Source organism: Lactuca sativa, chromosome 2, assembly GCF_002870075.4.
Source record: "Lactuca sativa cultivar Salinas chromosome 2, Lsat_Salinas_v11, whole genome shotgun sequence".
NCBI lineage: Eukaryota > Viridiplantae > Streptophyta > Magnoliopsida > Asterales > Asteraceae > Lactuca > Lactuca sativa.
Window position 1 is genome coordinate 77,770,425 of NC_056624.2, and position 22,493 is coordinate 77,792,917.

At 35.1% G+C, this 22,493-nt stretch overlaps 1 protein-coding gene across 1 annotated transcript; it reads left to right on the forward strand.

Moving 5' to 3' along the window:
- The first annotated feature begins 892 nt into the window (after positions 1-892).
- On the forward strand, positions 893-4,499 carry LOC111885994 (translocation protein SEC62). The gene is made up of 5 exons (XM_023882238.2): positions 893-1,073; positions 1,818-2,132; positions 2,610-2,811; positions 3,869-4,097; positions 4,187-4,499. Exons 1-5 carry the CDS (start codon positions 975-977, stop codon positions 4,383-4,385), a joined length of 1,044 nt encoding a protein of 347 aa, XP_023738006.1. The 5' UTR covers positions 893-974; the 3' UTR covers positions 4,386-4,499.
- The last annotated feature ends 17,994 nt before the right edge of the window (positions 4,500-22,493 follow it).

Sequence of the window (22,493 nt, forward strand, 5' to 3'; positions counted from 1 at the left end):
AACAAAGTTGAAAGTCTATTACCCTTTCAAATCATTATCCCTTATCTCCATTTTTTCTATTTTAATAAAAAAATAGTTTTATTCTTTTTTTTATCATGTGTCGTCTTATTTTATGTCATGCTATTAACCTATTGATTATTCATTTCAAATTTCAAAATTTAAATTTCTTACTCTAATTAAATCAAATTAATAACATTAAAATAAAAATTAAAATTAAATTAATACATATTATAAGGTGATATAATTTCACGTATTTATTTCAATCAATAATTATAATTTTATAGAACTAAAAAATACAATTAATAATTTATTTAAAATAGTTGACTAATAATTTTAAACTTTTATTATAAAATTTTAATTAATTTTATATATAATTTCACGTATTTGTTTTAATTAACGATTATAATTTTATATAACAATTTTTTTTAATTAATAATTTATTTAAAATAACTGATTAATAATTTTAAGAGTAAATTACTGAAATCGTCACTATGGTTTGGTCAAAATTGCACGTTTGGTCCCTAAATTTTTTTTTGCATTCGGATCATTCCTATGGTTTGATTTTGTTGCATTTTTCGTCTCCATAGTTTGGTCAAAATTGCACGTTTGGTCCCTAACTTTATGTATGTTAGAGATGAAAAATGTAACAAAATAAAACTACAGAGACAATCCGAGTGAAAAAAAAAAGTTAGGGACCAAACGTGCAATCTAAGATTCATCAGAAAAGTAAGTTGCTTTTTGATCTGATTTTAAATTTTTATTCAAACTTATATGAAAATTTTGACAGATTATAACTATTCGAAAATATTACACGGATTATACCCTATATATGAAAATATTACATTATCGTTTGGTTATTATAAATATACGAAAATATTGTGTTGCTGTGTATCTTGACATATTTAATAGTCGCAGTAGGTGACAATTTAAGGGTCGGGCCCAGGAGAAAGCAAATCGGATCGAAGGAAAGGGGAATGAAGAAAGCCGGAGCCGATAAGAAGAGGGTCCGGCGATCCTCCGCTGCCGTACAAAATGGTGGCAACCGATATTCCGGCAGTGATACTCCTCCTAGGGTTAGTTATCACTTCTTTCCGTTTCTACCATACATGCAAACACAGTAACCGATTGTTGTCATATGATCAGTTGAATTGGATATACAAGGAACACATCTTTGTCAATTCTTCAGCATTTCGTAATTTTGTTTTTTGAAGGAAGCAATACTCAATTGCGATGATGTTTTGAATTTTATACAGCATATGTAGGTGTAATTTTACCAATTTTTTTTTTCTTCAAGTAACCTTCTACATTTCTAAATTCGCTTCTGTTTTCTTCATTTTGGTACTTTGTTTCTTTTTCGCTGAAAATCGAATTCTTTTGTTTTATATCAAAGAGATCCTAATTGAAGATTAACAATGCCATAAAGCTTTGATTCTGTGTTCTATTGATTGAATGATTGCTCTTGATGTCTGAAACGGCGTTGCGTCGTCGTATTTATGAAAATTCAATTACACTAACAGATTCGAACGCCAATTCAACATGTACTCTGGATTATAAGAAACCTTTGATGGCGAGAGTTTGAAAACCCAAGTTCAAACAATAAGATCCGACTTAACTCAAATCAAATTGATAGGTGAATGAATTTTACTGAACCTGAAATCAACTCACAGATACTAGTTCACAGATGCCTAAAATGTAGTTGTAAACATGGATTCACCCTCTTACCCTTTATGCATAAGAAGAGAGACATGAACATGAACATATACACAATATACTTTTTCTTATTCTTGTTATGATCTATTTATGTAACTGAAATGCAGAAACAAGCGAACAAGAAGGATGCTTTTCAATTGTTTGCTGAGAAAGTGAGAGATCATAAGGAGTTGGTATCAAGGTGGGCTGTGTTGCAGGAAACCCGAGTTGAATACTTCAGGGGAAAAGACTTTGTTGGGTTTTTGAGAAATCATTCAGAGCTCAAAGACATTTTAGGTTCTGATAGGCATTTAGAAGTAGAAGATATTGCAGATGAATTGCTTAACAAGAATCTTTTGGTTCGTTGTGATCGTGTGGTGAAAACAGTGCGCCCTGGAAAGAGAAAATTGTCAACATGGCCTGCTCATTTAGAGATATATCCTGTAAGTTCTTTTTATCACTTTAATGTCACATGTTCATACTTTTTCTTTTGATTTGAATGTGCAAAAGACAGAAATGCACTTCATTAACTTGTTTATTACATCATTCTCCTTTCATTTCTTCCTATTAATAAAGCTACCTAGTTTTCATCTCTATTCTTTATCTTTCTACTAAAAATGACATGACACACAAAGTATACATCAGACAGAATAGAAAAGCAAATGAAGTTAAGTTTAATAGATTACAAACATATTAAAATATCAAATTACTTTTGATGAAAGGTAATTGATATGATTATGTCCTATACCATAAATATATTTTTATGTATCTGCAAGGAATATTTGGATATAAATAGATAAGTTAATGATCATATTACTTTTTCAAAAAGTTTATATTAAACTCTTGACACCATTAATCCTACATAAACCAGATTACTTATCTGCCCTTGAGGTTTTATCTTTTGTTTTGTTTGTTTTTAGGATCAGGAGTTCTCAGATAATGATGCGTTTTTTGCATGGACATTTGTAAACAAGCGACCACTATGGCAAACACTTCTGTCATTATCGTGGCCTGTTTTGACCCTTGCAATCTGCTTATTCCCAATATACCCTCATCAGGCAAAGCTGCTTATACTCTACTCATGTGCTGGTGTACTACTCCTTATACTTTGCCTTCTCTTGGGTAAGTATATGATATCATTCCTGATAACAACAATAGGGTTATTTTTGTCATTCTATGTGACATAATTTAGGGCTTCACTGCTTCAGCAATATCAACCGTTAAAGTATGGCTGTGTTTGTTACATAAGATATATAGGACTGGACACTGAACGTGCTTTTGAGGGCTATTTTCGATTATGAGGATGAGAAGGGCATTTACGTCATTTGCACTGACAAGAGATCAAGAGTGATTTTCTGTCCTACCATTACAAATTTAGATTTTTTGAAAAAAAATGTCTTTTATTTGAAAAGTGTCCTTGTTATATACTCAACATACAACTTGCATATCTTAATCTATGTAAACCAAATATTTATAGAGTAAAATTACATTTTTGGTCCTTGAGTACTGCTGATTTCTGAAAATTTTGGTCCCTAAAATGTTTTCCCTTTCAGTTTTTGTCCTTTGAGGTTTTTGTAACATTTCTGGTGCCTATTTCAAGTAAAATGACTAAATTACCCTTTTATGATTTTTTCACAAATATTTTTTTTATTTAACTTAACATTTACGTTATTCTTATTGTACTTTGAGGGGAGGGGTGGAGTGGGGATGGTGGGCCCAAAATAATATCATAATCATTCAAATTTAAAGTAAACAACAAGTATTTATAAAAGAAATCAGGGCAATAGTCATTTTACTTGGAACATGGACCAAAAACGTTAAAAAAACCCTCAAACAAGGACCAAAATTGCAAAAAATCAGATATACTTAGGGACCAAAAATGTAACTTACCCATTTACAAATAATGATAATAAAAACATGGGTTAATCTCATAATAGACCTTATATTTTTATGTCTTTTAAGGATTAAACCTCATGACCTCATCTTTATTTTTCTCATGAAAAAGACCTTATATTTTTTTCATCTTTGACACTACCTTTTTGGATGGAACAAGACACTGTTATTTTTTGTCTCATTGACATCAGTCCCGGTCCCAGTCTGTTATGTTATGACTTATGAGATTTGACTAGTTAATATTTTGTTTTGTTTTTTTGTTTTTGTTTTTTTTAATGAATTTTAGTGAGAGCTTTAATATTTGGTACCGGATGGATTTTACTCGGGAAGCGGATCTGGATTTTTCCCAATATTCTTGCGGAGGAAGCAACGCTTGGAGAACTGTTCCGATTTTGGCCCAAGAAAGATGAAGAGGAAAACCCTAAGCTTACAGCAAGACTTTTCTTTGCTGTCGTGGCTATTTTTGTCATTTTACTTTTAAGGCATCATGCACCCGATGAGGCAGCTAGAGCCAGGTCTTCATCCTAAACTCCTGTCTTTATATAACAATACCAACATCCTACTTTCAACTCTTCCTCTTATGTATGTATTTGTTCCATCACAGGTATCAGAAAAGGGTTTACAACATCATTGATGATGTCATCGAGTGGGACCCACGGTTGGCTTTGTCAGGGATGATGGATGGCAAGCCATCAGAGGAGGTTAATGTCACTGTTACTGAAACTGAAACTGATAACAATTTTACAGATGGTGGTGATGACAAAGATATGTACAATCATGAAATTCCTAACCAAGAAATGTAATAGGTTTTGAAAAAGGGTATGTTATGGGTATGAATTTTGGATTTATATTATCAAGAGTGTAGAATTTATATGAATTAAACTTTGAGAATAAAGCAAATTCTTAGAAAGAGGTCACATTGAATAGTGTCGGATTAAAGCAAATAATCTGCTTTTTCCTTTTTTCTATCTTTTGAAAAAATTCTAAGTAGTTCATGTATTGAATTTGATGAGTAAACTACATTATTAAAATGATAAGTTACTTTTTTTTTGGAATGATTTAGGAACGCATAAACATGAACAACATTTTGGATGACTTTTTACTCGTTTGACTTGAGTTTGTTATTTAACCTACATGATTAAGTAAGTATACATGAAATATGGTCTAAATTTTTATATATATGGATTGATATTTGATATATTTAGTCTGTGTTGTGCAAGTAACTTTTTTGATTCAATTTGAATAGGGTGAATATGAGACTAATATTATAAAAATCCTAAATTTTTAACGTGTAATTGAAAAAAGCTCTAATATTTTATTATTATTATTGTTATGGTCACAATTTTCTCGCATAATTATCACTCTAACCCACTTAATGCGTTTTATGGTTAAGTTTGATGATTATCACTCTAACCCACTTTAACTTTTTTTTATTAATCCTAAAAAGTTCAAATTTAGTCTCTGAGGTTTGCAAAAAAATACACCACATGCTTTTTTAATTTTATTTTTCGTTTCTTGTATACTTTATTTATTTCGGTACTTTGATTAAATACACCACAAAAGGTAAAAAAGTTTAAAAAAAATTGTTGAAAATTAAAGTTAAAAAATAAAAATAAATAAAGTATATATTTATTTATTTTTATTTTTGAACTTTATTTTTCAACAATTTTTTTTAAACTTTTTTACCTTTTGTTTTCTATTTTTAGTGTATATAACTATACTAGGTGTGAGACCCGTGTATTACACAGGTTGATTTAAAAAAAAAATTAAACATTAAATTGTAAACATAAAATATTTTTTAATGTGAAATTTTAAAATAAAAAAGGAAGAAATGTATTTATTGCAATTTAATATCATAAATATGATATTTAATACTTTACATATATAGTATATGACTTTAATTTTAAAAATTGAAACAAACCAAAAATTGACAAGTGGATAATATTTATTTCAAAAATACCACAAAATGACAAGTGTCAAAACTAATGAGAGATTGACATGTGGCAAAAAAAACATTCATTTATTAAGAAGGATATAGAGTATATTTCTATATGTGATATCATTTTAATATTTCTTTTCGTATTATATTTTATTTTTTTCATCTTTTTATTTTTTTATTTTTTTCTTGTTTGTTTTCCAATTATTTGTTTTTTTTTTGTTTTTGTTTTTTTTTGTTTTTTTGTATTTTTATCTTTTTATTAACATTTTTCAAAAAATATAAAATGTATTAATATATTAGAGTATATAACAATTTTGATAATTTATAGTTTTTGTAATTTTTTTATTTTTATTCAAATAAATAAAATAGTAATGTTTATATTTGTAATTTCGATCCAACTTATTTTCTTTTTATTTTTTTTTCTTTAGTGCTATTATATTTCTGTTACGAAAAATGAAAATTAAAAAAAATTAGCTTGTTTACTGAGAATTAGTGTTTCAATTTGTTATATAATTTGCAGATTAAATCATATTTCTATATGTGATATCAATAGATTAAATGCAAGATAATATTTTTCAATTTGATAATAGATTAAAAAAAATAATAGTCATTCTCTATAAAAAAAAACTTGTTATAGTAATTTATATTGAATTCAAGTTCGTTTACTTGAATCAAAGTAAATAAAAACATTAGAAAAACCATAAATAACTAAAATAGGAAAAAAAATAGAAAACAAAAGGTAAAAAGATAAAAAGAAAAATCAAATTGTTGAAAAAAAAGTTAAAAAATGAAAACAAATAAAGTATATAAAAAAAGAAAATAATATATATATATATATATATATATATATATATATATATATATATATATATATATATATATATATATATATATATATATATATATATATTAAAAACCGAAAATAAATAAAGTATACAAAAAACGAAAATAAAGTTAAAAAACCATGTGGTGTATTTTTTTGCGAACCTCAGGGACCAAATTTGAACTTTTTAGGACTGATTTTGTAAAAAAAATTAACCAAGTTAACCATAAAACTCGTTAAGTGGGCTAGAGTGATAATTCTGCGAGAAAGTTGTGGTCATAACAATAATAAAAAAAATATTAGGGCTTTTTCCAATTACGCGTTAAAAGTTTAAGGCTTTTATAATATTAGTTCGGTGAATATGTGTATCCCCTTTACTTATCGTACCTCCTCTAATTTGATATTATGATTATTAAGACTGTTTTGTTTTGTTTTTTGTATTATTATTATTATTATTATTATTATTAGATTTTGTTGTACTTTTGTTTTTATTATTATTAGACAAAACTACAAAAATGGTCATATGGTATGTATTTTTTCTGAGGTTTAGTCCAAATTTCGAGTTTTTTGGTTTCGTTGTCCTTTTAAACTAGTTTTACCGTGTTTTTGGTATCTTAGAAAACTAAAAAGACTATTATATTTTTAGTATATTTATTTTTCATTTTTTTAAATATTTTATAATTATTAAATATACAAAGGGTCTCTCTCTCTCTCTCTCTCTCTCTCTCTCTCTCTCTCTCTCTCTCAAACACATAATCAAACCCAATCGTTTGTGAAATCATGAAAATAATTTATTTTCTAGGTTTAATTATAACTGTGTGTGTATCATTGTTTCTGGGTTTAGATCTGATTCAAAATGAAAGCCATCTGGAAAGGAAATGTTCTATTGGCTGCGTATCTCACCTCCATCAGTAGATATCCAATGCAAAAATTAGCCTTAGAACGCATTTAGAATCCATGTAAAAGAGAGCAAAAGCTTAAATGAGAGTAGTCGGAAATTTGTAAATCTAGTATTAATAGACATGTTTTAATTCGTCTTAAATGAGGACTACATGTCGAGTCGAGATAATTGAGTAATATTAGCCAAGTCATTAGAACTTCTTTATGCCTATCTATGTAGGATGTTTAGGGTATTCTTTGGTGAGATTCTCTTTTTTGGCAAGTGTCCAATTAAGTTTCATAATTTTGAAAATGGTTTTGTGCCGGATTTTTCTGGTTCTTCAGTAGAAAAAGTTATGTTGGTGGGCATATTCAGTTGAACCGATTCAAGTTTGACTGGTTTGGACCGATTTTTATTAATATATGAGTCTTTTGGCTGAGTTGGCTAAACTCGCCTTGACTAGAGGCCGACACTACAAGAAAAATACCCTTTTACGACGCACAAACCACGAAACTCATTGATTTATGTTACGCAAAAGAGAGTGACATTAAAAAAGAGGCATCTGTTTAAAAAATTTAAGGATTTAGGTCACGCATTATTGCGTGCCCTTAAATTAGTGTCATAAGAAAAAAAATTAAAAACACGGAGGACGTTGTATCTTAAATGCGCGTCCTCTATAAGTGTCGCTTTATAATTTTAATGAAACGCGCGTACATATGGGGGAAAATGAAATCCCCAAAATTTTGAAAACCCCCTTATTCTTTTCTACCTTCTTTCTATCTTTCATATTCGCAATCGATTCTCCCCTCTCCCTTCTCTCCAATCCGCTTCTCCGCTACTCTTGACGTTACTTGTTAATCGTCTCATTGGATCTCTGCTCTAGTGTTACTCTGAAGATCAAGAAATTTCAAGCCCTAGTCTCCCACTGAGATAGAGACAAAAGAGAAGAAACATGAAAAATGCTTATTTTAATCGATTTTACTCTTCTAAAGCTGATTGTATTCATGCGGTTAAATTCATTCATATTCCTCATTGACCTTCATATGTTCATTACTACCCTAATTTTGGCTTCTGGTGAGTCTTTGAATCCATATGCAGGATTCTACGGGAAAAATCACCGCAGGTTCTCAGGTATAGGTGGAAAACCCATTGATGGTTGAATAATCATATATACACAGTAGCATTGCGCTCACAGATTCGAAGCTCTGAACAATGACGGGTCCTGTGGGTCGTATAGGAACGAACGCGTCACAATCAATTCGTGGATCTAGAATCGTCGTTGCAATTGCTTCGAGAAAGTTATCAGATTGCAAGATTGGGTTGCGATTTTGTTGAATTTATGTAATGAATTTATAGCGTTGAAGATTGATCTGATCAGAGTCTCAAAAAATGAGCACTGGCAGGCAAATGGTGACTGCTCGAGACCTTATCGATGAGGCCAAGAAATGGATTCTTTTCCTGTCCATGTGCGTTATTGGACTCTCGTATCTCATGTCTTGTAAGTTCCCTCTTTTAGAATTCTTCTCACGATTGTGCCTTTCTCTTTACCCAATTTGTTACAAAATTGACAATTCTTCACTTGTTGATTGATACATTTAGGGCTATTAGTTGTATGAATGCGAATTTAGATCATTATCCCCTTCTTGTTTGTCTTTCGTTAATTCACTTGAAACCTGGTGTCAGTGTGGTTGAATTTTTCCTAGTGAAGGATAGCTAACTGGGAAGCACGATCAAACTTTTAATTGGAAGCTCTTAGATAATTTTTGTATCTTTTGATTAATGACATGATCATTGATCACACACATTGATTTTAAATTTATTTCAGTGACACGCGCTTCAGTGTTAATAAACTTTCCAGTTGCATTATCCTTACTTATTGTTCTTCGTTACTTCACATTGGATTATAAAATGAAGAGAATGGCCCGACGCCTCCTTGGGTAGAATGTTTGGAGACATGGAGCGAAGAGCAAGATCAACCTATGCCGTTTAATGGAGACCGAAGCTTCTATAACATAAGCGAAGGAGGCTCAACAGACAGAGTTCTGCCAATCCTGGTCCGTAGAGTTGCCCGAAACAAAATTCAGGGCAGGACAGCTCTCCAGCGTATCGCAGAGGTTGATGCCAATGCTGGAATGCATACGATCCGCACCATTCACCTTGAAAATGCTCGTGAGAGATCTGAGAGAGACCACGAGGCTCTACTGCAAGCACTAGCTGAAACTCGAGCCGAAGTCATAGAGCTCCGAGTACGCCAGAGGGTGTACGAAAGACACCTGCTAGATATGGAACGTCAACTGGCTGAACTAAGGGTTCGTCAGAGGGATGACCGTCACCAATAGGAGATGCTTTATTTTTCCTTCCTTGTTATAAGGAATCGTCTTCCTGTCTATACCCTATGTAGCACTTTTCTATGTAACTACCCCAGTACCGTAAGTACTTTTAGTTAGGCCTTTATGCTGTCAAAACTTTTCTACTCCGGATATGATGTAAGACCTACTACAAGGTCAAATTTTTCCCAAACTTATTACATCATAAAATAGCAATGACATTGACAGTCGGCTAATTGCTGTGTCAATCTTAGTTCAAATACTTTCATCATACTATCATTAGAATTCTATCTGGACCTCACTCTAGTCAAGCTATTGGACTATGGTAATGTCACACCCCAAAACCAAGAACGGCGGAAACGTTCTGGGGCGGAGGACGTCATGTACAGTATCACAACAATGAAAAGTAGTAAACAAGCAACAACATCATCCATTGCATTAATAATAGAATTATTATACAAGTATGTTCTATCAAATTTTGATAAACACTAAAGCAAAAATCAAAATGAAAGATGAGTCTTGAACAAGCTCCATCTTCCTTTCTCCTTGCATCGGTACCTGTCTATGATGACCTGAGGATACAAGTAATTTTGAAAGCGAGTATCAGCTTTGAAGCTGGTGAGATCATAAGTATTTAGTGTCTTAATTTGTATGTAAGAATTTGTAAGTAAATGAATTGTAAGTATGGAAAATGTATATGAACTGTAAGTATGAAAATGTTTGTAAAACAACTGTAAACGTTTGAAAAACTCTAGAAATCCCTATGATTCCTACTATTATATAAGGATGTCTTCTACCAAGACCTAACTGTTCTCAATGTTCGTGTCATGAAAAAGTGTGTAATTTTCCCAAGTGTAACTATTATTAACAAAATATAGGTTTTACATCTATAGTTTAAGTGAAAGGATCACTAAATATATGTACAGGGAAAATTAATGTAGTACTAAAACGTAGCGCTATAAGAACTACTGTTGTACTAACTACCTTAAACCGGATTTATATTAAGGCATCATGTGATAAATTGCACCATACTATAGACTGGTAACAACGACAATGTATAGTCGAAAATAAGGTATGACGTTTGGCACCCGCAGACCTGCAGGTCCCGCTGTAGCTAGCAGCAAGGTGTAGGATAGTCAATCCAATATAGATCTATACACAAACTCACGCTCTCCCTTCAAGAGACTCTGGCTACAACTCGGGCCATGACATTTAATTCATGCTCCGATTTATATCACAATAATTAACGTATTAATGTAAGTGTAATGTACGGAAATGTTCTACGTGTGCTAGTTGTAGTGTGTGTTCTCTCTATCTAGCAAGTGTAGTAATGTACTGTAATGTTCTAGAAAGTATTGACTCATGAATGAACTGACTCATTGTATGATATTGTGTTCTAGTAATAGTTCTAGTATCTCCCTAAACTACCCATATGGTAGTTTACTAGTAATCTATCTGATACGTATGGACATGGATGTATACCATTGCTACTCAAGGGCATGGGATGAACTGGAAGGACCTTTTATGACTATATATGTACACATGATATATAACTAATATTTAAACGACTTTCGGACGAATACCCGATATCCCACCAGACCACATCTCAAGCGCAAAAAGGAAATAGGGTGGATAGCCTTCCTAAGTCTTTTAAACATTTCTTATATAATTATACATATAGATGCCTGCAATTTATAATATAAAAGCATAAATAAGTTTTGTAAGACATTTGAAACATAATTATTATTTTAAGAAAAGATCGACTTGATGTCAATCTATAAAACAATTTGAAGGCATGGGTTTGATAAAACAGTTTAGTATAAAGAAACATTTGTTTGAAACACAATTGTAAATAAGTTTGAAATGTAATATACAGAGTAAAATGTACAGTGTAATAAGGAGTTTAAAACATATAAAATGTTTATAAAAATCATTTGAAGGAAACTGTTTGGTAAAACGGCTAATGTGTAGTAAATCATTTGAATGCTGCATATTAATCACATGTGATTGATATAATAACTAGCATAATTCTACTTATTAATCACATGTGATTGATATAATAACTAGCATAATTCTACTTGTATCCCCCCCATAAAACATTTTAAAATAGTTTAAAACATTATTTAAGGGGTATGAACTCACCTGCAGTAAGTGACTGGAATTGAACGGACTGTTATCGTAAGGAAGGATCGAGCAAGTGCTCGGTGTCAAGTGAAGACTGTAGACACACACAATGATCCTAATTACATATGAAGACATATGTATATAAATAATTAGTGATTAAAACACTAACTATACAAGTATAAACATTTAAACGCGAGGAAAACACTTTTGGTCAAGTGCTAGGAGGCTAATGGGTTGCAACAAAGGAGTGCAATGCCCCTAATGGGAGTTTATGGTCAAATGACCATATGTCTTGGAGTTTATGGCCCAAGGGAGTAAACTCCTGGCCGTAAACTCTCAACCAAGTCCCTAAATGAAGTCTAACAATTATACAACTCATGTGGTGAATTGCTTCAAGGCTTAAACAAGTGTTTGGGCTTCCTAATAACTCCTTTGAGGAGTTTACGGCCTTGAGACCATATTCCCTTGGATTTTACGGCCTTAAACTCCCTTGGGAGGGTGTTTATGATGCTTTCAAGTCCTATACTCACATAGGATATGTTCTAGGCAATTGTTCAAGGCTTTAAGAGGAATTATGGCACCATTTGGCACCATATATTGGAGTTCACGGCCCTAAAATATCTTGGGCCGTAAACTCCCTTTTCTTGGTGTTTTAGTGGTGTTTTCTAGCCCCAAACACACTAGGGTACTTGTCCTAATTTGTCTCTTGGCTTAAGGAAGGTTTTTCAAGGCATTTTGACCCTTAAACATGGAGTTCACGGCCCTGGAACATCATTGGCCATGAACTCTCTTTCATCCATGTTTTGAAATGATTTTGGTGTCCTAAATATGAAATGAAGGCTTCTAGTTCGAGTTCTAAAGCTTTGAGGGTCATTGGAACCCTTTAGGACCTTAAAATAGAGTTTACTCCCCAAGTGTTCTTGGGCGGTAAACTCCCAAATCTTGGGGTATTAATCCGATTTTGATGTTTTCTAGTCATATACACACTAGCATACAAGTCTAAGGTAGTTACAAATCACGGGGAAAGGACTAAGTAGCATTTAAGCCACATATTGGAGTTTACTCCCCAAGAACGTTCTTGGGCGGTAAACTCCCGAGTCTCACAGGTTTGATATGTAATTGGTGTTTCTAAACACAATCTAAGCTATATAACATAACTAGATCGAAGTACTCACAATTTGGTATAAAAACCCGAAGATCCGTGAGAGAGAATTTTGACTTTTCTCTAATTGGAATTCAACTAATGAACTATTTGGTTCAGTTTTCTATATATAGTCCTGGGATTTTTGGCAGAAAATATTTCTATTCTCGGAATGAACTCTAATATCCTAGAGTATTGGAATAACAGTGTTGCACAAAACCCTAGTGCATCCACTCTCCTAATATCTCCTTAAGTGTAAAATCCTGAAAACTACCAAACTTATACTCGAAATCTGAGTTTTCACTGTAACTGTTCTACTTCTATTGGCTTGATATGGTTTGTTCAGAATGGAAATTTCGGGTTGTCACAGGTAATTTAGCTCCGGGATCATTTCCAATTCTCTTTCAAAAGTTGGATTTTAAATCATGTTATCCACCAACCAACGATACCCTAGTTTGGACAACAAACGTCTTGTGACCATTCTATGAACTTACTTCTACTCTTTACTAGTACCACATCATAGGGATGTAGGTCAAACCACCGAGAACAATTTAAACGAAACGAAAAAGTTACAATTACATAAAAGAGTAAGATACATCTAGATTCAACCCTAAACCACTCACAAACTCATTTTCTTATCATATAGCAGAATCATGTCGTCATCCAGAAATAGTCAGCCGAGCAACGAAACCCCTATCCTTCATATCGACGCCGCTACATTCCAAGCTACGGTAACAGCTGCCGTGGCAGCTGTCCTTACAAACCTCAACGCTGATAACGCAAACAAGGTTGGCAAGGGGGTTGACAATTTCGATCGTTGTATCGATCCGGGAAGCCAACAAGTGATAACAGTCACAGAATTGCAAAGCCGTAAAACCGAGAATAGGAAACAAAAGCGTCAAGCCCAAAAGGAGCGTAAGCGATCCCAAAGACTTGCCATGCAACAACAACAAGTGGCAACCCCTGCTACTTCAGCACCGATCAAACAATACGAGGGAAAACACCCGAAGTGTAACAAGTGTACCTTTCATAATAATGGAGCTTGCCATGAAATGCTGTAACGCCTGTGTTTCCGGGCTTGCCATTTTTAGCAATGTAATAGTCTAGGTTAACCTTTGTAACCCATTTTGAAGTAATAAGATTGTATTATTTGAGTATTGTGTGTTTTGTGCTTAATTGCTTAATTATGTGGTTTGAATAATTAAGAATAAAAATAAGCGTCAAAATTTAAGTGTAAAATAAACTTAATATCTTTGAATAATGTTGTAGTAGTTGAAACGAGGTTTCTGAATATATATAGAACGCCCAAATCTGACTTCGTATGAGGAAGTTATGATTTATCGAAGTTTCGGCTTAGCGGTGTGTAGCCTGTTTTACTCGATTTGAGATCGAGGGGTTTTTAGCCGAAGCAATCTAAATGAGAATCGAAGATCTCATTGTTGGTATCGAAGCGATAAAAAGTTAGGCGAGAACGGACGTCAAACGAAGAAGTTATGAATTTATAACGAAAGTTTCTGTCCCGGCCTATTAAAAATAATTAATAAAAATAAAGTCAAAATTAGCCGACGGAGTCTAAACGAAAGTTGTAGAGCGTAGTCTCACCTTCGCGTGGATATAAAAAACGTCGAAAACGGAGTTCGTATGAAGAAGTTATGAATTTCCGAAGTTTATTAATCATTTAGTAATTAAATTTAAATCAAAATTCGGAAGCATTATCCGAAGGAGTCACCGATCTGATCCAAGGTACGCCCCGCGTACTCCGAGGGATGTCGACACTCGCACTCGAGCACTTCGGATACGTAAGCAATGACGTTTTGGGCAGTACGCCCCGCGTACTCCGAGGCTCCAGCCTCTATAAAAGGGGATCCGAAGGCAGCCATAATTCTTGTTCATTTCTTCTCTTCTCTCTAGTCTTTTGCATCGTTTTGCGTGCTGATTCCACCCCGAAGCCCCGGTATCATACTCTAGCCCCGAGGCAAGTCCCGAGACCCCGAAGATCCCGAGAAGTGTGGTTCCCGAGTCGAAGCTCTGCCCGCGAGAAGTTCGATTTTCGAGGAGATCTTCCAGATCTGCTGAGGAATACTACTTCTATAAGCCGTAGTGCTGTCGGATCATCTTCTGATCAAGTGAGTGTGTAGTTATTTTCTTTCCAAATACAATAATATGAAGTATTATATATAAAATACGTGCTATGTGTATATATTTGGTTGTGTTATGTGTGAATGAGTATTCACTCTCTTCTATCTTATAGATCTGCTTATTTCTTTATGAGATATGTGTTATGTGTGTGTGTGCCTCATCTGTTATGTGATATATGTGTTGATTAAAGCATGCTATACAGGTTTTCTTTAAACTATGTATACAAATGTATATTTTTATCTACTAATATGTTGGGTAGAACATGGGTAGACAGTTGGTGTGTAATAAACAAATGAGAGGCCTCGTTGTTGTTTGATTGAGTCATCTAGCGGAGTTTAGATGATGACCACTGGCTATTCTAGACAGTCTTGTGGAAACATTAGCAGGTTCGCCACCTGTAGGTGTTAATGAACTTGGGTGTTCATTCGCTGTACTCCATCCCCCTCATGGTTGCCTTATTTGACTTATATTGCTGAGGTACCCCCGAAGCATGTGTTGTCGCCCCGATGAAATATTCTTAGACTAGGTCCCTTATGTTAGTTGTTTTAGGGACATTAAAGTGAGAATAACGGGAATGGGTAATTGGGTTATTGTTGGTTGGTGAAAATTAAATATGATATTTATTGTGGGTTGAAAACCCTATATGCTCACCAGGCTCCCAAGCCTGACCCACTCAGTTTTAAATTGTAGTACAGGAAGTGGCGGAAGGGCATGAGATGGATGAACCATCAAGTTGTTTTGTTTACAAGTCTGCATATGTTTATATTTGTTATATGACTTGTAATGTATTCGTTTATGCTTATTGGTCTGTATCGGAACATGACACCTCGAGTTTTGATTATAATGAAAATACATTTCTTTTATGAAATGCTTCGGTAAACATTGTTTTATCATGTTTTGTTTTTGGGAACAAATTCCGCAACTCTTTCAAATCAAAAGGATTTACTCTGAAAATATTTAAAAGCATAAATGAAAATCGGTCTTTTCTGGCCGAGATTTTGGGGATGTCACAAATGCAATGCTACAATTTCCACAAAATAGGGCGCCATGCTCATAGCTATGGAGCACCGGCACGACCCATCACTCAAGTCCCTGACATCGGAGTCAACCAAGCTTGCTATGGTTGCGGTGAAACCAGACACCATAAAAGGAATTGTCCAAAAGGGAAGAACAACGAAAGCACTCGTGTCCATATAACTCCGATCCGAAACATCACTTCCACCACCGATGCTGGTACTAGCCAGATATGTCACCTATGCGGTGAGATAGGACATCTTAAGAAGGATTGTCCAATAACAAAGAACTTTGGTGCAGACGGGAAGATACTAAGGATCACTGCCGCAGGAGAGACTACTCCGGACTCACGTTGAAATACTAGGGCGTTTCGTTATAGTAGACTTATGAACTTTCAAAAACTAGTGCAACTCGAGTCTTGTCTTTTGCGAGATCCCGCCAGTCAAGGGACTCTCGTGCTGCGTATACTTGCTTTCTGTAGTATACCTTATTCGCAACAGTAGTCTTGTAGTAAACCAAAGTACTGAAACTCTGTTACAAGTTGCACTGTCATGTTTTGTCTGTAACACCTTTATGATCTAGTCTAATGCCTTTATTTCCAAGTGAGTATGATATTATCATATAACTTGAGTCAATTCGATCCTCACAATACCAATTTCGTGCGTAAATTCTTTGCTCCGTAATCGCCTTTCTAGCGAAGCCATCATTCCAGAACTCCGAGGTACTCATGCATAGAGTACCTTATGTTTCGTGTCTGTTCCGAAGAAACCTCAGCAAACCTCCCCGGAATACCACTCGTACAGTATGTCAAGTTCAACCCAAAGACCCATACGGTTAATCTATCGTTGAAGAATGTATGCGTAAGGGTGGTATATAATCAAGGTTTTATAGGCTTAGAATTGATGATTCTGCTTTAACTTCTTTTCCTTGTTTGGATGTGATCTTAAAGAAGAATCATTTATTCGACTGCCTTTTCAATCTTAATTATATACGACTCATATACACAAAGCTCACAAATATGACTTCTGATATGTACTTCAGGATGGAGACTGCTCAAGACTACAAGTCATCGTGCTGCCATGAGAATAAACTTAGAATCCAATCAAATGCATTCTCGCTGAGCGGGGTGAAGAGATACAGGTAGAATAGAAATACCTACCCTATTCCCTACTTCATGAGTAATCATACTTTCTTATGGATATTCCCGATATCTTTCCAGAAGAACTCCCTAGATTACCTCCAAAACGTCAAGGTCAACTTCGAAATCAAGTTAGTTGCAGGGGCTACCCCTGTAACCAAATCGCCCTATAGTCTAGCACCTACAGAGATGCAAGAACTGTCCGGTCAACTTAGCAAACTGCTCAGCAATGGCTTTATAAGACTGAGCTTCTTACCCTGGGGAACTCCAGTCTGGTTCGTCAAGAAGAAAGACTGATTAGTTAGTATGTGCATTGACTAGTGGAGACCCCGACAAGATTTCCATTAGGGATCATTACCCTCTGCCTCGCATGGATGGATTGTTTGACCAACCGTAAGGAACGAATTACCTTTCGAAGATGGATCTGAGATCCGAGTATCGCCAGTTACAAGTGCCAGAGGAGGATGTCCCGAGGACGGCCTTCCGAACTTGATACGGACGCTACGAGTCCGTAGTGATACCTCGCGGATAAGACCAATGCGCCCGCAGTATTCATGGACTTAATGAATAGGGTATGCCGTCCTTACTTGGATCAGTTCGTCATTGTTGTCCATCAATGACATACTTATCTACCCTCGTAGTAAGGAAGATCATAGTAAGCATCCATGTCAGACCTTGAAAACATTTCGATTAGAGAAGCTCTACGCGAAGTTCTCTAAATGCGAGTTTTGGATTCGAAGATTCGAATTCCTGGGCCACATTGTTAGTGAGGAGGAAATTTATGTAGACCCTTCCAAAAATCAAGGCCATTGAGAGCTAGTCAGCACCAAAGACGCCTACGGAAATTTGCAAATTTCTAGGTCTCGCTAACTACTATCGTAGGTTCATTCATAATTTCTCTCGAATTACGAAGCCTCTTACGACTCTGACCCAGAAGGGAGTGGCCCTTAACTAGGAAGAGAGGGAAGAGAAAGAAACCTTTGGAATTCCAGGTGTGAGACCATATTCTTTTGAAAGTCTCACCCTGGAAAGGCTTGATACGCTTCGGAAAGCATGGAAAGCTAAATCCAAGGTACATAGGGCCTTTCGGGATTCTTGCTAGAATCAACCCTGTAACTTACATACTCAACCTACCCAGCGAACTTAACAGCGTACATCCTACTTCCCACCCCTCGAACTAGGAAAAGTGCCTTTCCGTCAGGACTCTTGTAATCCCACTCGACGAGATCGAGATCAACGAGAGCCTCAACTTCGTGGAAGAACCATAGTGACCATGGACCGAGAGGTCAAGCGGACGAAGCAAAGCCGCTTCCCAGTAGTGAAGGTTCACTGGAACGCCAAGCGAGGACCTGAATTCACTCGGGAGCGCGAGGATCAGATGAATCTGAAATATCCTCATCTCCTTACTTGGTTATTTGTAACTACTTCATTGCTTAAACTCTAATTTCGGGACGAAATTCCCTCTAATGGGGGGATGATGTGACTACCCGAATTTTTCTATCCTATACAGTCAAGCACTTCATTAAAATTCAAGCTCATTTCTTCTAACTTTTAGCTCGGATTAAAGTCCGTTTGGGTGTTTTTAATATTTATTCTTCAAACGAACGAATAAAAGGAGGTATATTCTAGGATTATGGGGCACCAATGAATCAAACAACCCCTTGGATTGGTGTTCACGACCAAACATTTGGAGTTTGGGCCGTGAACTCCTTATGGCCGTAAACTCATGCATATAGCATGAGTTTACCCTTCATTTCCTCATTTCCCAACTTTCAAGCTCAAGAACTCCCACCATTCTCTCTCAAGTATCATAACCCCTTTCTTCCAATCTTCCAAAAATGTAAGTGTTTCTTCACTTGATTTGTTGTTATAACCTTTCATCTAGTTGTTATACACCATTTCATCCATAAAATATTCACTTTTACATAGATCTTCAAGTGTTCTTCAAAGCACCAAGAACACACACTAGTGTTCTTGGACCTTAAACACCCAAACAAGCTTCTATATTGTAAGTACTCTTGTCCTAGCTTGTTGTGTACTAGAACGAACTTGTTTAATCTTTAGAAACATCAAGAAATCTGGAATGGAAGGAGTTTACGGCCAGGGCATCTCCCAAGGCTATAAACTCTATTAGAGGGTGCATAGATGCCCTAAATTCCTTCCTAAGGTTTGGGACTTGAACTAGAACCCTTCACAATTGAGCTAAGGACCTTAACACACGAATTTGGAGAGTTTGCCATGGGTTTACGGCCGTAAACTCACTAGAGCCGTAAACCCTTGGGCGCAAACTCCATGGAGAGTGGTCCTTGGGCCGTAAACTCAATAGCAATGCCTTACTACCCTTAGATGCAACCCTAAGTTCTTATAACACTTAAATCCAAGTGTTTTTCCATGTTCTAGGGTGTTTATACTTGCTTAATTAGTATTATAATCACTAATTAGTTACATATATATGTCTTTATATGTTAATAGGATCATTGTGTGTGTTCAAGTCTTCACTTGACACCTAGCACCTTTTCCAACACTTCCATCCAGCGTTTTAAAACCCGGGTCAACCCGACCGGTCCAACCGGTTAAACCGGGAACCGGACACTAGAGCGGGTCAATATACACCGGGTTTTTGCCACTTTTTGACCCGGAGCAAACCGGCCGGTTTTCACTAATACGCGGTCGAACCGGTCATAATAAAACGGAAAAAACGTTGTTGAACCGGTAAGCCCAAATGTTTCTTTTATTTTAGCCCAAATACTTTCTTTTCTTTTAGCATATTGACGAGAAACCTAATTCTTTCCTTCACAGTCTCTATTTTCTAATCTCTACCAAATATTCGACACCCCCTTATCGGCTTCCATCCCTTTCTCCAATTTCGTTGTACCGGAACTTGTGCTGGTTGCCCTGTTGCAGAGACGCTCCCAACATCCACCATTTTCTCATAAACCGACGCCAATGTCCCTGTCCGACTTGATGGGTTTCCAGTGACGGTATCATGTGGAAGTCGACTTTGTTGGTTTCAATTTAAGGTAAGAAATCTTCACAATACAAATTTAGACTTTGCTTATTTCGAAATTTTCACTGTACAATTTAAGGTTTCCAGTGATGTTTGAACTTGATTTCAATTTAAGGTAAGAAATTATGTTTGAAGTTTGAACTTGATTATGTTTGAACTTGATTTCAATTTAACGTAAGAAATTATGTAAAAACAGGGATTTTACATATTACAATTCCTTTTGTATATTCCAATACAGTTGAAACAAATTACCACCAATTTTAAGATGTTTTGATTTCAATTCTTTTTGAACTCTAGAAATTTGATAGTTTGTGCTCTGTTTTAAAAAAAAAAAAAACAGTTTCCACTTTGAACTTGATTTCAATTTAAGGTAAGAAATTATGTTTGAAGTTTGAACTTGATTATGTTTGAACTTGAATATTGGAAAAAATGAATGTTGACATTAGAAAACTTTTGACATCAGACTATCTGTAACTTCTGTTTGAAGTTGAACTTGATTATGTTTGAAATTGAGTATTGGAAAAATTGACATCAGACTTTTTTCATTTTCAAACAGTTAAATATGGCTTCTGGATCACAACAACAATCACAAACTCCATCCAATTCTTCGGCTAATACAAATGTACGGACAAAGACATATATAGGGTGGGATTATGCAACAATGGTAATTGATGAGAGGGGAAAAAAGAATGCATATGTAACGTTTGTCAAAAACTGATCGGTGGTGGTGGAATAAATAGATTCAAGAAGCATCTTGCTGGTATTAAGGGTGAAGTAGTATCAAGTCTAAAAGTGCCTCCTGAAGTGCGTTTTACGATTAAAGGGAACTTGATAGAACATGCCCAAAAAGATAAACACACAAATACTCATACTATATCAGATGATGATGATGAAGAGATGGAAGAAGCACAAATACAGAATGTCAAGGCACGATCTACTAAATAGGGAAAAAGGAAAGCTACGCCACCTGTTCATCCTTTCTTTTCAAAAAATATAAATGATTCTTCCCAACCCACTATTGTGACAACCCGATATTTCAACTCTATGTAATGACTTAAAAAGTCAAGTATTGTAACCACTTTTGTGATAATGAAATTAGCTTCGAAAATAAAATGTCCAAAAAGTTTCTATTTAATTACCTACTATGTTTGATGTCATTAAACCATGATCGTACGTAAAAAGAACGCCCAAATCCGACTTCGTATATTGAAGTTAGGATTTTTACAAGTTCGGCTTAGCGACAGACAGCTAAAAACTCGAATCGGAGATCGAGCGACTTTTGACCGGAATGACCTAAACGAGAATCGAAGGTCTCGACAATGGTATTTCAACGGTAAAAAGTCTGGCAAAAACAGATGTCAGATAAAGAAGTTATGAATTTCTAACGAAATTTTCTTAACGCGACATTTTAAAAATAAATAATAAAAAATAATTTCAAAATTTGCCGACGGAATCTAAACGAAAGTTGTAGAGCAAGTCTCACCTACGCGTGGATATAAAGAACATCGAAAACGGAGTTCGTATGAAGAAGATATGAATTTTAGAAGTTTATTAAATAAATAAAATATAAATTTTATTATTTAACCTTGATATTATTCGAAGGCGAGTCATCAGATAGGGCCGAGTTACGCCCAGCGTAAGCTCGTACGCCCAGCGTACTCAAGGAGTAGGCCTTGGATCGTCCACGTCTCGCCCTATGCGAAGCTACGCCCGTCCCATCCGAACTCCGAGGCAGTCGAGGATCCGGTCATGCATGACGCATGCGTACGCCCAGCGTACCGAGGCGGTTCCCACCCCCTATAAAAGGGATGCGAGGGTTCCGAAGAAAAGGGCCAATCTCTCTCATTTCTCTTGCATTGTTGCCTCGTTTTCCGTGCCCGTGCTAACCCGAAGCCCCGGTCACTTTGCTCAAGTCCCGAAGGTCGTTTGTACTCCCGAGAATCCCGAGAAAATCCGTTTTCTCGAGAAGAAATTCTGCCCGGTTTTCATCTCGCCTTTCTTCGATCTTTCAAGTGAGTTCATACCCCTTAATTAACCCTTTTAAATATTCTATAAATGCTTTTATATGCTTTCAGGGGGGGGGGGGGGGGGGTACAAGTAAAACACCCGATTATTATCGTGTGTTATATAAAGTTTTATTATACACTTTTATTCAACAGAATCATATGTGATTTATAAACTTTATAGGGAACTTTCGTATGTAAAATATATCACGATAACATTATATCTTTTGAAACGAAAAATGTTGTTATATAGGTATAAATTAAACACTCTGTTTTAGATTGCATGTATATGTTTCCAACTTAGACACTATAAAAATCTATACTTTCATAACAAGGGATTCATTTTCTAGGGATTTCTAAAGAAACGAGACACACT

What these genes read in the sequence shown, in the direction of transcription:
- LOC111885994 (XM_023882238.2), top strand. Translation starts at nt 975, where the DNA reads ATGAAGAAAGCCGGAGCCGATAAGAAGAGGGTCCGGCGATCCTCCGCT. An exon ending in CTCATTTAGAGATATATCCT is followed by an intron (nt 2,133 to 2,609) that starts GTAAGTTCTTTT and finishes GTTTGTTTTTAG; the next exon opens with GATCAGGAGTTCTCAGATAA. An exon ending in GATGAGGCAGCTAGAGCCAG is followed by an intron (nt 4,098 to 4,186) that starts GTCTTCATCCTA and finishes GTTCCATCACAG; the next exon opens with GTATCAGAAAAGGGTTTACA.